Source organism: Littorina saxatilis, linkage group LG16 (genome assembly GCF_037325665.1).
Source record: "Littorina saxatilis isolate snail1 linkage group LG16, US_GU_Lsax_2.0, whole genome shotgun sequence".
Classification (NCBI taxonomy): Eukaryota; Metazoa; Mollusca; class Gastropoda; order Littorinimorpha; family Littorinidae; genus Littorina; species Littorina saxatilis.
The window spans coordinates 30,396,963-30,414,146 of NC_090260.1; the positions used below are offsets into that span (position 1 = coordinate 30,396,963).

General features: G+C 48.3%; 2 protein-coding genes across 2 annotated transcripts in view; both read right to left on the bottom strand.

Moving 5' to 3' along the window:
• The window catches only part of LOC138950800 (titin-like), a 47,724-nt gene extending 46,104 nt beyond the window's left edge, over positions 1 to 1,620 (bottom strand). The window contains exon 1 of the mRNA XM_070322520.1: positions 328 to 1,620. Within this exon, the coding sequence (XP_070178621.1) occupies positions 328 to 1,592 (1,265 nt within the window). The 5' untranslated portion in view covers positions 1,593 to 1,620. The remainder of the gene's footprint in view (positions 1 to 327) is intronic.
• LOC138949953 (mucin-19-like) lies at positions 1,600 to 13,587 on the bottom strand. Its single transcript, XM_070321737.1, has 4 exons — positions 13,579 to 13,587; positions 13,063 to 13,272; positions 1,696 to 12,146; positions 1,600 to 1,609 (listed from the first exon to the last, which is right to left on the bottom strand). The coding sequence occupies exons 1-4, from the start codon at positions 13,585 to 13,587 to the stop codon at positions 1,600 to 1,602; spliced, it is 10,680 nt and encodes a 3,559-aa protein (XP_070177838.1).
• Positions 13,588 to 17,184: the final 3,597 nt, after the last annotated feature.

A 17,184-nucleotide genomic window follows, 5' to 3' on the forward strand; every position in this document is an offset into this window, starting at 1 on the left:
GTGAAAGAAAAGAGAGAATGCTTAATGTCCTACATGCTAAGTGTTGCGTAAGCAAAACAGTTTGTAATCTGAAATAAATTAATCTTAGTGGGTCCAATTCGAACATCAACAGCATCATCATCACCATCATCATCATCATAATCATCACGTGACGTCACAAGTGAAGATAATTGACTTATCTTTTTGCTTAGTAATAAAATACACCACAAGGTTAACAAACCAACTAGCACACACACACTCACACACACCACCACCATCCTCACCACTATCACAACGAACAACACAGACACCTACACTATACTGATACTAAATACACCCGTTACTCACCTGATGATGAGTTCAGTCTGAAGAACAGTCTGTTGCCTCCCGACGGCAGCAAACACTCGGTTCATCAATTCAAGGTTCAGACCCTGTGTGGTCTGCACGCGGCCCACATCACTCCTGTCACTCAACGCAGCCACGTGGGACAAAGGGGCGGGGCTAGCGTGGGAACTCCTCCAATCCCGTGCGACTTCCTGCACCGTCGGCTCCTCTCTTCTCTCCCTGCCCAACGCATCACTGACTGAATCAATGCGCGCGGAGTCGTCTTGCTCCAGATTAATGCGGGTGGCAGGGCGTTCTTCTTCACTCACCCTCTGACTGAGCTCGTCGGCAGTCAGTTGAGTAGCAGCTTGTTCGTGAAGGGACGCCCCCACGGAGATGTCACTGGATGCGGCGGACTCAAGGCCTGCTGCTTCTCCTGCAGTGACGAAAGTCTCCGGCTGGGGCATGACCCCTGCTTCGGCCAAAGCCCTCGCCACTTCCTCGGCAGTAAACTGGACGCTTCCTGCCTCCTCCGTTAATCTTAGGTCTGCAGGGAAAGGGGAGAGGGTCCCCGCCTCGCTGGGACTGACGTGGGTGTCGGGCTGGCCCAGTGACGAGGCCTGAAGCCAGGACATTACAGGCTCTGATGATACGTTCACCTGTGTGGTTGTCGCAGCAGTGTCTGTGGATTGTGTCGTCTCTGTTTCTGTTTCGTCTTCCGCCATGACACAGATAAGAGGCGCTCCTGAAAAGAGATCAACGTTCTTGTTTTCCGGTGGCTCTGCATCTTCTGTGACGGTCAGAGAGAACTGTGGTGTTTCAGACTGCAGATCGTCTGAAGCTTCTTCCATGGATCCAGTCAACTGTGGTGTATCAAGGGACGGAGAATATTCAGCCTCTTCTGTGGCTTCAGCAAAGCTGTCACCAGGTCCACCGGCTGTAATAGACAGCTGAGGTGACCAGGATTGCAAGGCAACATCAGTTTTATCTGTGATTTCAGGCACAGATACGTGTCTACCAAAATAAGCCTCAGCACCGTGAAAGGCTTCATCTTCTCGTGTGGCAATGACAGTAGCATAGGGAAGAAAGTCTGTGTCAGCTTCTGCATGTGCTTCTTGTTTTTCAGTAAGTGAAACATCGCTGACTTCTCCGTCAGACAGATCTTCTTCGGCTGCACTATCTTCCATTCGTACAGCTGTAACGTCTTTAGATCGGTTCGTTACATCCGTCATCTCTTCAGGCTGATCGGTCACATCGATAGTGACTTCAGCCTGTTCTGTCTCGGCCATGATGTCTTCAGACTGTTCTGTCTCGGCCATGATGTCTTCAGGCTGTTCTGTCTCGGCCATGATGTCTTCAGGCTGTTCTGTCTCGGCCATGATGCCTTCATACTGTTCTGTCTCGGTCATGATGCCTTCAGACTGTTCTGTTTCAGCCATGATGTCTTCAGACTGTTCTGTCTCGGCCATGATGTCTTCAGTCTGTTCTGTGACGGTCATGATGTCTGCAGACTGTTCTGTCTCGGCCATGATGTTTGCAGACTGTTCTGTCTCGGCCATGATGCCTTCAGACTGTTCTGTCTCGGCCATGATGTCTTCAGTCTGTTCTGTCTCGGCCATGATGTCTTCAGACTGTTCTGCCTCGGCCATGATGCCTTCAGTCTGTTCTGCCTCGGCCATGATGCTTTCAGACTGTTCTGTCTCGGCCATGATGTCTTCAGACTGTTCTGTGTCAGCCATGATGCCTTCAGTCTGTTCTGTATCGGCCATGATGCCTTCAGTCTGTTCTGTCTCGGCCATGATGTCTTCAGTCTGTTCTGTATCGGCCATGATGCCTTCAGTCTGTTCTGTGACGGCCATGATGCCTGCAGTCTGTTCTGTCTCGGTCATAATGCCTTCAACCTGTTCTGTGACGGCCATCATGTCTTCAGACTGTTCTGTCTCGGCCATGATGCCTTCAGACTGTTCTGTCTCGGCCGTGATGTCTTCAGTTTGTTCTGTCTCGGCCATAATGCCTTCAGTCTGCTCTGTGACGGCCAAGATGTCTTCAGACTGTTCTGCCTCGGCCATGATGCCTTCGGTCTGTTCTGTGTCGGCCATGATGCCCGCAGACGGTTCTGTCTCGGCCATGATGTCTTCAGTCTGTTCTGTGTCGGCCATGATGCCTTCAGCCTGTTCTGTCTCGGCCATGATGCCTTCAGACTGTTCTGTCTCTGCCATGATGTCTTCAGACTGTTCTGTGACGGCCATGATGCCTTCAGTCTGTCCTGTGACGGCCATGATGCCTTCAGCTTGTTCTGAGTTGGCCATGTTGCCTTCAGGCTGTTCTGTCATAGCCGTGATGCCTTCAGCTTGTTCTGTGACGGTCATGATGTCTTTAGACTGTTCTGTCTCTGCCGTGATGTCTGCAGACTGTTCTGTCTCGGTCATGATGTCTGAAGACTGTTCTGTCTCGGACATGATATCTTCAGTCTGTTCAGTCTCGGCCATGATGCTTTCAGTCTGTTCTGTCACAGCCGTGATGCTTTCAGCTTGTTCTGTGACGGTCATGATGTCTGCAGACTGTTCTGTCTCGGCCATGATGTCTGCAGACTGTTCTGTCTCGGCCATGATGTTTGCAGACTGTTCTGTCTCTGCCATGATGCCTACAGTCGGTTCTGTCTCGGCCAGTATGTCTTCAGACTGTTCTGTCTCTGCCATGATGTCTTCAGCCTGTTCTGTGACGGCCATGATGTCTTCAGCCTGTTCTCTCTCTGCCATGATGCCTACAGTCGGTTCTGTCTCGGCCAGTATGTCTTCAGACTGTTCTGTCTCTGCCATGATGTCTTCGGACTGTTCTGTGACGGCCATGATGTCTTCAGCCTGTTCTGTGACGGCCATGATGTCTTCGGACTGTTCTGTGACGGCCATGATGTCTTCAGCCTGTTCTGTGACGGCCATGATGTCTTCAGCCTGTTCTCTCTCTGCCATGATGCCTTCAGTCTGTTCTGTCTCGGCCATGATGCCTTCAGACTGTTCTGTCTTTGCCATGATGCCTTCAGACTGTTCTGTCTTTGCCATGATGCCTTCAGACTGTTCTGTCTCAGCCATGATGCCTTCAGACTGTTCTGTCTCGGCCATGATGCCTTCAGTCTGTTCTGTTTCGGCCATGATGCCTTCAGTCTGTTCTGTTTCGGCCATGATGCCTTCAGTCTGTTCTGTTTCGGCCATGATGCCTTCAGACTGTTTTGTCTCGGCCATGATGCCTTCAGTCTGTTCTGTTTTGGCCATGATGCCTTCAGACTGTTCTGTTTCGGCCATGATGCCTTCAGACTGTTTTGACAGATCTCCTTCGGCTGCACTATCTTCTATTTGTACAGCTGTAACGTCTTTATATTGGTTCGTTACATCCGTCATCTCTTCAGGCTGATCGGTCACATCGATAGTGACTTCAGTCTGTTCTGTCTCGGTCATGATGCCTTCAGTCTGTTCTGTCTCGGTCATGATGCCTTCAGTCTGTTCTGTCTCGGCCATGATGCCTTCTGACTGTTCTGTCTCAGCCATGATGCCTTCAGATGGTTCTGTCTCGGCCATGATGTCTTCAGTTTGTTCTGTCTCAGACATGATGCTTTCAGACTGTTCTGTAACGGCCATGGTGCCTTCAGACTGTTCTGTCTCGGCCATGATGCCTTCAGTCTGTTCTGTAACAGCCATGATGCCTTCAGACTGTTTTGTCTCGGCCATGATGCCTTCAGTCTGTTCTGTTTCGGCCATGATGCCTTCAGTCTGTTCTGTAACGGCCATGATGCCTTCAGACTGTTTTGTCTCGGCCATGATGCCTTCAGACTGTTTTGTCTCGGCCATGATGCCTTCAGACTGTTCTGTCTTGGCCATGATGCCTTCAGACTGTTCTGTGATGGCCATGATGCCTTCAGACTGTTCTCTCTCGGCCATGATGTGTGCAGACTGTTCTCTCTCGGCCATGATGTCAGCTGACTGTTCTGTCTCGGCCATGATGTCTGCAGACTGTTCAGTCTCGGCCATGATGTCTTCTGACTGTTCTGTCTCGGCCATGATGTCTTCAGACTGTTCTGTCTCGGCCATGATGTCTTCTGACTGTTCTGTCTCGGCCATGATGTCTTCAGACTGTTCTGTCTCGGCCATGACGCATTCTGGCTGTATTGTCTCGGCCATGATGTCTGCAGACTGGTCTGTCTTGGCCACGATGCCTTCTGACTGTTCTGTCTTGGCAATGATGCCTTCTGACTGTTCTATCTCGGCCATGATGTCTTCAGACTGTTCTGTCTCGGCCATGACGCATTCTGGCTGTATTGTCTCGGCCATGATGTCTGCAGACTGGTCTGTCTTGGCCACGATGCCTTCTGACTGTTCTGTCTTGGCAATGATGCCTTCTGACTGTTCTATCTCGGCCATGATGTCTTCAGACTGTTCTGTCTCGGCCATGATGCCTTCTGACTGTTCTGTCTCGGCCATGATGTCTGCAGACTGTTCAGTCTCGGCCATGATGTCTTCAGACTGTTCTGTCTCGGCCATGATGCCTTCTGACTGTTCTGTCTCGGCCATTATGTCTGCAGACTGTTCTCTCTCGGCCATGATGTCTGAAGACTGTTCTGTGACGGCCATGATGCCTTCATCAGACTGTTCTGTGACGGCCATGATGCCTTCAGACTGTTCTGTCTCGGCCATGATGCCTTCAGACTGTTCTGTCTCGGCCATGATGCCTTCAGACTGTTCTGTCTCGGCCATGATGCCTTCAGTCTGTTCTGTCTCGGCCATGATGCCCTCAGGCTGTTCTGTCTCGGCCTTGATGCCTTCAGTCTGTTCTGTCTCAGCCATGATGCCTTCAGACTGTTCTGTTTCGGCCATGATGCCCTCAGTCTGTTCTGTGACGGCCATGATGTCTTCAGACTGTTCTGTCTGGGCCATGATGCCTTCAGACTGTTCTGTCTCGGCCATGATGCCTTCAGACTGTTTTGTCTCAGCCATGATGCTTTCAGACTGTTCTGTCTCGGCCATGATGTCTTCAGACTGTTCTGTGTCAGCCATGATGCCTTCAGACTGTTCTGTCTCGGCCATGATGCCTTCAGACTGTTCTGTCTCGGCCATGATGCCTTCAGACTGTTCTGTCTCGGCCATGATGCCTTCAGACTGTTTTGTCTCGGCCATGCCTTCAGACTGTTCTTTCTCGGCCATGATGCCTTCAGACTGTTCTGTCTCGGCCATTACGTCTTCGGTTTGTTCTGTCACAGCTGTGGTGTTTTCAGCATTTTGAAGTGACTCCTCAAATGGTGCTGTTGCCACTAGGAAGGTTCTGTCACTTGGCTGGGTCAACTCGGAAGGTTCATATGGAGTCATTTCCAAGTGCTGATCGACGCCCATCTGAACATCGAAGAACCTTTCTGCAGCTAGCTGACCTGAGCGAAGAGTGTTGTCTTTCTCGTGATCATTTCTTTCTTCAGAGTTAGGGCCGACTTCTAGAGTGAGCGCTTCAAAGGACTCTTCTGTTGTCAAATCAGCAGCTTCTTCTTCAGTTGCTTCTGCAAATCCGGTAGTTTGGTCTTCGTGAACAATGACAAATCCGCCAACGGTGCCATCTGCTTCTTCAGCGGGTGTTTCCTGTGACTGGTCGTCAAAAAGACCGGTAGAGGGGGCAGCGATGTTTTCTTCCTCCTCGGGGTTTGTTCTGGACTCCTGGCTGTCTGCAGAACCGCCAGAAAGCAATGAACCAAAGAAGGGTGTGATGGCCAGGATTTTGTCCAGCAGTTGACCAGGCCTAAAGTTGCTGTCAGACTCGTCCATAGAAGGTGAACCGCTATCAGAAGTACCAGATGCGACGGATGTTTCCTCCTCTTCTGCCCCCTCTCCCTCCCCTCTCACATCGTCACTACTCGGGGCACCTGCAGGAACTAGGCCTTTCTCAGAGACTGTCGCACCAGGCAGAGATTCTTCCAGTACATTCTCATAGTCAGCATCTGTGTCAGATGCAGCAGCTTGCGGGAGGCTTTCTTTGGATGCTGCTGCTTTCTCAGTTTCATCGGGGAACTGTCCAGCAACTTCAACGTGTTCGAAAGAGTCTTCAAAGCCTGCTGTCTGGTCTATAGATACGTCAAGGTCTGCTGTCTTGACTTCAGATTCTTCAACGCTTGTTATCTGGTCCCAAGATTCTTCAAAGCCTGTCGTCTGGTCCATAGATTCTTGAGATCCTGCAACATGATCCGGAGTTTCTTCACATATAGTGTCCTCCTCTGGAGATTCTTCTCTGAGTTCTCTGTACTCGTCGGGAGACTGTCCAAAGACTGTCGAGTCGTCTGGGTGAATTTCAGATGCTTGACCATCACGTTCCTCTGAGATTTCACTGTCTAGTAGGGTTGCTTTGGATATAGCGGTCTGATCCAAACCGGCGGTCACAAATACATCATCAAAGACCCCAGACTGCCTGTCAGACCCAGTCTCCACGGATGAATCATCGCAGAAGATGACGGTTTTGATCGATGACGTGTCAGACATGGAGTCCGTAGCAGCGTCTTGGTCGAACGACAGCGTCCTGACAGAAGCGTCGTCATCCGTATCGTATTCAGCAGTGACGTCACTCCTCATCAAAGCTCTGACGGGTGCGTGCTCTGATGCATCATTGGGACCAACGTCTCTGCCATGTGCGTCAGTTTTTGTGTCTGTGTCTGATGATGCAGCAAACGAGGCAACAGTAGGACAGGTTTCATCCGTCCTTTTGCTCATGTCATCAGCTGTTTCAGTTGTCATTTCAGTATTAATTGGAATGTTGGAGGACAAATTTGTCTCTGTTTCTGTAAATGACTTTGGAATGTTCCAATCTTCGAGAAGAGTTTGTGGTCCTTCGCCTCTGCTTGTACTTGAGTCTGATCCGATGAGAACTTGACTGTCAACGCTTGATTCCAGTCCAGTGATTCCAGCATCAACACAAGATTTCAGTCCAATGATTCCAGCATCAACACCAGATTCCAGTCCAGTGATTCCGGCATCAACGCCAGATTCCAGTTCGGTCATTCCAGCATCAACACCAGATTCCAGTCCAATGGTTCCAGCATCAACACCAGAATCCAGTCCAATACTTCCAGCATCAACACCAGATTCCAGTCCAGTGGTTCCAGCATCGACACCCGATTCCAGTCCAATGGTTCCAGCATCAACACCAGATTCCAGTCCAGTGAATACAGCATCAACACCAGATTCCAGTCCAGTGAGTTCAGCATCAACACCAGATTCCAGTCCAGTGATTCCAGCATCAACACCAGATTTCAGTCCAGTGATTCCAGCATCAACACAAGATTCCAGCCCAGTGATTCCAGCATCAACACCAGATTCCAGTCCAGTGATTCCAGCATCAACACCAGATTCCAGTCCAGTGATTCCAGCATGAACACCAGATTCCAGTTCAGTGATTTCAGCATCAACACCAGATTCCACTCCAGTAATTCCAGCATCAACACCAGATTCCAGTCCAGTGATTTTAGTATCAACACCAGATTCCAGTCCAGTGATTTTAGTATCAACACCAGATTCCAGTCCAGTGGTTCCAGCATCGACACCAGATTCCAGTCCAGTGATGTCAGCATCAACACCAGATTCCAGTCCAGTGATTTCAGCATCAACACCAGATTCCAGTCCAGTGATTCCAGCATCAACACCAGATTCCAGTCCAGTGGTTCCAGCATCAACACCAGATTCCAGTCCAGTGATGTCAGCATCAACACCAGATTCCAGTCCAGTGATGTCAGCATCAACACCAGATTCCAGTCCAGTGATTCCAGCATCAACACCAGATTCCAGTCCAGAGATTTCAGCATCAAGATCAGATTCCAGTCCGGTCATTCCAGCATCAACACCAGATTCCAGTCCAGTGGTTCCAGCATCAACACCAGATTCCAGTCCAGTGATGTCAGCATCAACACCATATTCCAGTCCAGTGATTCCAGCGACAACACCAGATTCCAGTCCAGTGATTCCAGCATCAACACCAGATTCCAGTCCAGTGGTTCCAGCATCAACACCAGATTCCAGTTCAGTGATTCCAGCATCAACACCAGATTCCAGTCTTGTCACTTCACCATCAACACCAGACTCCAGTCTGATGATTCCGGCATCAACACCAGATTCCAGTGTCGAGGAAGCTAAATCAACTCCAGACTCAAGCCCTGCGGCCTGCAGGAAGCCAGTTTCGCTTGACTGCACTGTATCCGTGTAACTCTCTGTCTCTGCAGTCACCAGGTTTTCTCCAGAAGCTGTTGCAGCCTTTTCCGTAGTCGGGGAGAGTTGTGCAGCCATCAAGCTTTCCGCTTCAGTGGGTGACAGCCTTTCTCCTGTGGAGCCCAGCTTTCTCTTTCCAGCGGCCACTTTCCCGGCTTGCTCTGCCATGGTTTGTTCGGCCAGTGCGCTCTCTTCGTCAAAGTCGTAGTCGTTGGGGTCAACCCAGAAGCAGTACTCAGAGAACCCGTGGGATTTGATCTTCTTCTTAGGAGGCTGGTCTCTCTCTGCACCAACATGCGAAGCTGAGTCTTGACCGTCTGTTTCCTGGAGAGTTACAAGATCAGTGTCAGAAGTGACAGCCTCAGGGAAGGCTGTGTCTTGGCTGTTTGTTCCCTGGAAAGCTGTGTCAGAAGTTATGCCCTCAGTCAAAGCGTCATCATGACCCTCTGCAGTAGTTTCACCCAAAACTGCAAAATCGGTGTAGGAAGTCACGCCCTCAGTCAGAGATGTGTCTTCGCGTCGATCAATGTCGCTGTCAGTGGCTTGAGTTGGAAAAAGATGCTCCCCTAACGAGGGTTCTCCGAGCGCTTGGAAGGCTTGGTCAGTACCAGAAGTTGTACCCTCAGTTAAAGCTGTATCTTGACTGTCTGCAGCAGTATACTGGAAAGCTGTGGAATCAGTGTCGGAAGTGACGCCTCCAGTCAGAGCTGTGTCATTGTCGCTGTCAGTGGCTTGAGTTGGAAGACCATGGTCCTCTGGCGTGGGTTCGCCGAGTGCTGGAAAATCTTGGTCGTTATCTTGGCTGTGTGCAGCAGTATCCTGGAAAGCTGTAGAATCAGTGTCGGTAGTGACGCCCTCAGTCAAGGCTGTGAATTCGCGACGATCATAGTCGCTGTCAGTGGCTTGAGTTGAAGGATCGTGCTCATATGACGAGGGTTCGCCAAGTGCTTGGAAGTTTTGGTTCAAGACGTCAGTGGTCGCTTGTACGGTGGACACTTCAGGTTCGGCCTGACTGCCCGAGAAAGACGGAAAGACGGACGAGTACTGGAAGAATTTTGGAGTGTCTGGAGTATCTGGATGAGTGGTTTCCCCTTCACTGAGAGCTTCTTCTCCCTCCACAAATCTCAAAGCTTGCTCCAGGTTTTGCTGGGTGAAAGTGTCGTTCAGGTTGGTTGGAATGTCTAGACTGGGAGACGCCACCTGCAGTGGAGAGGTAGCGTCAGGACTCTCGTCCGGTAGCTCGTCCAGGACGAAGTCTCCGGTCGGCGACATCGTCCCAGAGGAGATGTCGGTCGTCGATGACGTCATCATGTCGGAGAGACTTCTCGGATCGACGTCAGACGCGCTTCGTGGGTCGGTGGCGTCAAAGTCGAGATCTGACACAGACATGTACATACCTGTGTCGTCACTGGCTGACGTCACAGCTTGCTCAGAGTCGTCGGCAAGTGGCACAGCATTGTCCGGGAAGCTTTCTCGGCGAGGTTTGTCCTTGGTCGTGGTTTCGTCACCGGTGATGGAAGCCACGTTGTCGATGACGTCAGCGACATGTTCAATGATGTCATCCATGCGAGAGACATTGTCGACGATGGCGGAATCAGTTTCGCTCATGATGCGAGAATCGTCACTAATCGAGGGCTCGTTATCGAGGGTTTCGGTCGGAGAATACGGAGTTGCTGATCTGCTAGTGTCGTCACTTTCGGGGTTTGACGCTTCTGTGTTGACGTCATCTCTCACGTCATCAAAATGGTCAGCATGTGCTTTTGTCCCCACGTCGAGGCAGCTACCCTCTTGCGAAGTGAATTCTGCGAATTTGCTTACCCTGTCGCCGAGATTTTCAGTCCGAGTATCATCTTCTGGATGAAAACCAGAAGGGACGACTTGTTCAGTTTCATCCGAAGCAGCGACCAAAACAGACGATGAAAACCCTTCGTCTTTTTCCATTGGTGGGAGAAACTCTGATGACCGCAAGGTACGAGGGTCAGGGACACGGTTATTGTCGTCCGAGAAGAAAGAACCCGCGTAAGCAGAGTCTTCTGCGTACAGGTTCTCTTCAGGTCCTCTTTGAGTGTCACTGTCTCTGGCAGCCGCCTGAGACATGAAAGGGTCGATTTCTAAAGAGAAGCCGCTGTCACGATCGATCACTTCTGCTGGTTTTGAAACATGATCTTGGGGGTCGCTTAAGAGTTGAGAAATCTCAAGGGCCGTTTCTCGCAACTCGGATACGAGGGGTTGAGTGTCGCTGGAAAGTTCAGTGCCTTCAAGATGTTTGCCAGTGGTAAGGCTTTCGTCAGTGTCTATAAAATGTTGAGTGTTGTCGAGGGTTGTGTTTGAAAACTCGGAAAGGTTCGAATGAGTGTCCATGATAGGTTGAGTGTTTTCGAGGGCAGTGTAAGGAGACTCGGAAACGTTAGAAGGAGTGTCACTAACGCGTGCAGAGTCCTCAAGCGTCGCCTCTTGCGACTGTGAAATCATGAAATGAGTGTCATGTGATTGCTGAGTTTCGTCAATAATAGTCGACCCGATCATCTGGGTGTCAGATGGGTCAGTGTCTCTTTCGAAAACTTGGCCTTCACCAGTCGCCTCAGCGGGCGACTCGGAAGACTGGTCAAAAACGTTGGTTGCGAGTCGGGTAGAACCAGCACTCTCCTCCGTCGACTGTTGCATCAAGTCGCCTTGAAGGAGAGTGCTTTCACTGAGAGCGAGAGATTGGCCGGCCTCCGTAGACATGGAGACAGCAGCGAGAGCAGACGATGACAGTGATTCAAACATGGCTGGCATTTCTTGGTCGAGGGTTTTGTCGAGGGCAGCAGCAGACAATGGCAGCTCTGCGGATGAGGCGGGTATTGTCTGAGGATGAGTGTCGAGGGTTAGAGCAGTGTCTGAGCTCAGTTCCACAGCAACACTTTGATCACCACCGTACTGTCCGTACTTTTCAGCCATGCTTTCAAAGGGCACACCGCTCCCTGTCGGAGTAACGGGACCGTCTACAGACGAGTCGTCGCCCTTGGCTTCAATGTAGGCGGCGCTGCAAGACTCGGCAGACACCTGCTTTGAAGAGTCTCCAGCCCCAGGGTCAACGGGAGAATCCATCGCTTTGGCGAAGAAGGGGAGATCCACCGGGGAGTCCATTTCCGCGTCGGTGGAGGCTTGACGATCCACGGACGAGTCCACTTTGAAGGACCTGCGCTGCGCTATTGGCGTAGCCGGTACGACTTTCAACAAAGGGACGTCAGCTTCTGTGGCATATTCAGCAAACGAGTCAACAGAAGAGTCGAGCTTGGACACACGTGAGTCACCGAGGGGTGTCGTGGGACCCACGGTATCCTCCCCTGCAGTTGGGTCGACGGAAGAATCGTCTCCCTTGCCTTCCCAGCCGTACCACAGTTGCTCCAGCTCTTCTCTCTCCCGCCGCGCCGCTTCTGCCAGGCTAGTCGCTTCCTCTGGGTAGCTCTCCCACTGCGGAAAGTCGAAATAGTCGGTATCGTCGCTTCCCAGACCTCCGATTTCTTCTCCCATGCGACGAAGACGCTTGGGTTTCGCTGCCGCGGCTTCTGCGCCCGTCTGCTCAGTGTCTGCTTGCTCTGTGTCGGAGTCCAAGTCAAGGGAAGACTGGACCAGCGTCTGTAACACGTGCAACAAGTTTCAGCGTTATTGACAGAGCAAGACGCGAGTGAGGAAGGAAAGGGGGATGGTATTGACTGAGATGGGCGAAAACGGGGTTTCAGTGGGTGAGTGAGTGAGATAGAGACAGAAGAATAAGGAAAGAATAGTAAACAAAGAAAAAAAATTAAAGAAGGGCAAGAAGAACCACATTTTTGATTAAATATGTTTGAATGGTTTATTTTACTTGCGGACATTGGTCATTTTACAAACCAGTAATGAGGGGAGGGGTTGTTGAAGGTAGGTTAACTCATTCATATTTACTCATAGAGTGAGTAGCGAGTGAGTGACTAGCCAACATACCGACAGTACAATGGTTACTGAGCAACACAGCCTATGAATATTCAACCACGGGCCCGGTGCCATGGTTATTCACATGGAAAGTATTCCCGCTTTCACCTCACGACCTGCTGTCATTATAGGCCTTCACCCATGGATAATAAGTAAAATGATATGCAACGATAGCAAAAGGTCACATTCTGTATTTCATCACTGGAAGTATTCCCGCTCTCTGTTCACGGCCTGCCATTGGCCCATGGATAATTAGTAAAATAATATGCAACAATAGCAAAAGGTCAAATTCTGAATTTTATCATGGGGCCCGGCACTATGGATACTCACATGAACATATTCCCGCTCTCTCCTCCAGGGATTCTTACTGTCGTTTTGGGGTCTTGCATAATCAGTAAAACAACACAGAGGCACAGAATTCAAGGTTATCGTGGGGCCCGGCTCTATGGATACTCACATGAAAGTATTCCCGCTCTCTCTTCACGGCCTGCCATTGGCCCATGGATAATTAGTCAAATGATATGCAACAACAACCAAAGGTCAAATTCTGTATTTTATCATGGAGCCCGGCACTATGGATACTCACATGGAAGTATTCCCGCTCTCTCTTGACGGCCTGCCAAGGCTCCTCGTTGTCGTTGTAGGCCCAGGCCCATGGATAGTCAGAGGCCCACTCCTCGTCCTCCGAGGGCACGTTGATTGGTGAACGCGGGTCTGACTTGGGCCAGCGGTTAAATACGTCACTTCCGCTCTCCTGCGATGAGCTGCGTGAGGATTGTGTGCTGCGTTTCTGTTTCTGCGATAGAGAGAAAGACAAAATTGTACCAGTCGTGACCAATTAACAATTAGTTAATCAGTGCGTCAATTAGTCAATCAGGCTATCTATCCATTCATCAGACCGTCGTTCCGATTATGATTTACTCATGTACTCATTCGTGCCACCATAACTTTTTTAATGTTGTTTTACTCCCAGTTGTGATTAGTTTAGTAATAATGTCATTAGTTAGTCGATATGTAGGTCAGTCAAGCGATCTATCTATCTATCCATCCATTCATTCATTCATTCATGAATCCATCGGATCGTCATTGACTTATTACTCACACGCTCCATCGTGCCACAAAATCAACGGTATCAGTTATGATCAATTAAGCAATAGTGCAAATAGTTCATGAGTGGGTCAGCCGGTCATGTGACACACAATAAAACAAAAGATAATAATGATAGTAAAGAAAGCAAAACACACTGTGAGTGAATAGGTATCTTTCTCAAAAACTACCATTTACCAACTAGTCGGGCGAGCAAGCAAGCAAGTAAGCAAGTTACGTACTGGGCGGTTAAGGATAGCCAGCAGACAATCAGTTATAAGGCCAAACAAAAATATATGTTGGTTTAAGGTAACGTGACTAAAAAAGATAGAAGAGCTCTTTTTTTTCTTCTTTTTTTGGTTAAATTTAGTCGATTTTAAAAGAGATTACTTCCCTTAGTCTTGGTATGGTTCGCAAAATGTGCCAAAAGTCGGGTTCTTTTTTAGAAATGAAAAAAAAGTTTTAGGGTCGGCGGGAAAAAAATGGGTCGATCGGCCCGGTTACCCTAAACCAACATACTTTTTGTTTAGCCTAACGCGTTTTGACTTTCTGACTGCCACTATGTTGTTTGTACTGCTCTTGTGTTCTTTGTGATCATACGAGCAGAAACAATCCCAAAACGAGAGATTAATAAGTGAGACACTGGGACCGCTTGAACAGTTCTTTAAAGAATTCTATGACATTGTTAACTGTACGTGTCCTGACGTCAGTGTGTGAGCACGAACTACTGCGCGCTGTGTGTGTGTGTGTGTGTGTGTGTGTGTGTGTGTGTGTGTGTGTGTTTCTGTGTGTGAGTCTGTCTGCTCTCTGTACCTGTGTGTGTGTGTGTTTGTGTGTGTGTGTGTATGTGTGTGTTTTAGTGTGTGCGTGCGTACGTGCGTGCATGCGTGCGTGTGTTTGTGTGTGTATGTGTCTGTGTCTCTTTGTGAATGTAAGTGTGCTGTAGTTTTCTGGGGTGCGGGGTGGGGTTGGGTCATTTTTCTTTTGCGAGAAAGTACATTTCAGATTCGTGGAACTTGGCTGTACTCTGTCACTGAGCTATGTAGAAACGCTCTGCCGGGAAGGGTCGCAATTATGTTGGGCGTTGTGTGTGAGTAAGCGGAATATGTGTGAATGAGCTAGAGTTTGGCTCTGCACACAGCTAGAGTCTGCACACCAAAAATAGTATTTTCCCTTTTACTGACCACAGTAATCTATCGAGAAGACTCGTTTCGGAGGAATAGGGAAGGGGGAGGAAAATGGGGGGGAGAGGGGAGGACGGAGGGGGTTCTTGTAAATGACTAAAATCCTAAACCGGCGACACACTGCTTATGTCTCAAAATCAAAAGACAAGATAGATTGACAAAAGGGGCGCTGAATAAAAAAAAATTTTAAAAAATTTGTATTCCATGCCATACTAGAATCTCTTCAGGAAGTAACGTAGACCGACGTGCGCTAAGTTTTCATCTCTCATGTGTACGAAGTTAACTTATAATCTTGTGAGCTTACTGTATTTGAATTTAGATGTTCCATTCATCAACCTATTTCTTTTTACTTTTTTTTTTTAATTGGTACGCGGAAAATTTAAAAGAAAAACACGTTAAATACATCAATTGCTTTTCAATACAGACTTTCACTGCTCTTCTCGGGGTTCTGATTTGGCCTAAATGGTCCGCTGGACCCATTAAGCAACAGTTAACTAACTAACTAACTGCTCTTCTCGTGAGGACAAGGGTCGCACAGCTGTTACGATTGAATGAATAAAGGAATATATATATTAATAACTTGAAAAATGTAACTGGATGCATGAATAAGTTCATGGAAAAAAATAGATATTTACAAACATAAGTTGAGAAATAAATGCATAAAAGAACAACTTCATGACTTAATGAATATATATATATATATATGAATACGTTTATGAATAAATGAATGTTTAAATAAGTAATGAATAAACAAACAGAGACAATAACAAGTAGTAGAAACAGTTAGGCCTAAAAAAAAAATAGGTGTGGTTACGGTAACCCGACCTACCCTATTTTTAGGGGCCGACCCTATAACTTTTTATTACATTTGTAAAAAAAAAACCACAAAAAACAAGAAAACAAGTGCAGAAAACGCAATGAAAGCGAAAGCGCCCGAGTCGCACACTTATTTCCCTGTCAAGTAGGTTTAATTTGTACACATTAGAAAAAAAAGTTTAAAAAAAAAAGTGATTGCCTACCTTCCTACCCTATTTTATTTGGCTATGTTACCGTAACCACACCTTTTTTTTTTTTTGGCCTTAGAAGAATCAAAACGGTACCTTCTTCTTCTTCCCTTTAGAGAATGCTTTCCCCATGGTTATTAGTACTTTTAAGTCACATCAAAAGCACGCCATGATGCTAAGCGAACACACCACATCACTCCTTGCAAAATCTACGAAGACATCCGCCGTATCTTCTTCAAGGGGGAAGACAAAAGAAAAAAGTCCCTGCCAGGGCAGATTTGCATGCAGTCACGTGCGCATGCGCAGGCGTGGGCGGGGTTGCACACGCGTCATCATCCTGTAACGAGGTCAAAAACAAAAATCATACAAGCAGCCGTCTGTGGGTTGGTTGATCACAGACACATGTGCAACACACACGGGATAAATATTATTTATATCACACACACAAGCGAAAACAAGGATGCAAGGGAAAATATGTTATCAAAGAAGAAATTCAGCGATGCTAAGTTGGGTGTGTTCTGCAGAAAGGATGCAACTGAGACTCTGAAGCGATTACATTTGGCTAAGACTCGAGCAAGTGAGTATATATATATGTATGCGTAGGTAAGGGGGGGGGGGTTGAGGCCGGGGGGTTTCGGTGGGTGGGCGGCAGGGGGGGGGGGGGGGAGGGTGTAGGGGGTAGGGCAGACATATTATTTTTTATTTCGTTGTTGTTGTTGTTGTTGTTATTGTTTAGAGCGAGAGGTGTTTGCGCGAAGGAGAAAGCGAGAGAGAGGAGACATTTTTATTACTTTTTGTTTTAATCTCTATTTAAATTCTTAGAGAGAGATGATCACAAAGTAAAGAGATAAAGTGAGAGAGGCGGGACAAAGAGAACAATGAGTTCAACAGAGGTAAGTATAACAGTACAAAGCGAACACAGTAGGCCTGAGCACTTCCACTACACTGATGGAGGGGCGGGGGTAGGGGACATCCACTGTCAAGGGGCTTTCTTGCAAACGGAGAAAATGACAGAATAAAAACTGAATACGAGAGTGGGGTTAACAGTACCAGGGGATAGTTAAAATAGAAACAGCGCTTAAACAGGGTGTGTCCTTTCGCCAAATAACTGTGGCACAGAGCAAATATATGGTACGCAAATAGTCAAAAGTTAGACAAAAGACCAAGTGTGTGTGTGTGTGTGTGTGTGTGTGTGTGTGTGTGTGTGTGTGTGTGTGTGTGTGTGTGTGTGTGTGTGTGTGTGTGTGTATGTGTGTGTGTGTGCTTGCGTGCGTGTATGCGTGCGTGCGTGCGTATGTGTCTGTGTGTCTCTCTCTCAGTCTTTGTCTCGGTATGGTCTAAAATTGTACGCTCACTATACCGAGCGAAAGACCATAGTCAAGTTACCAAACTTGTCCATGGACGTGACACAAAGAATACGTCACGGCAAAACAC

Bases quoted from the DNA above. Each gene is read 5' to 3' on its own strand.
- LOC138949953 (XM_070321737.1), bottom strand. The intron at 12,147-13,062 runs GTGAGTATCCAT...CACGTGTTACAG, and splicing joins GAGAGCGGGAATACTTCCAT to ACGCTGGTCCAGTCTTCCCT.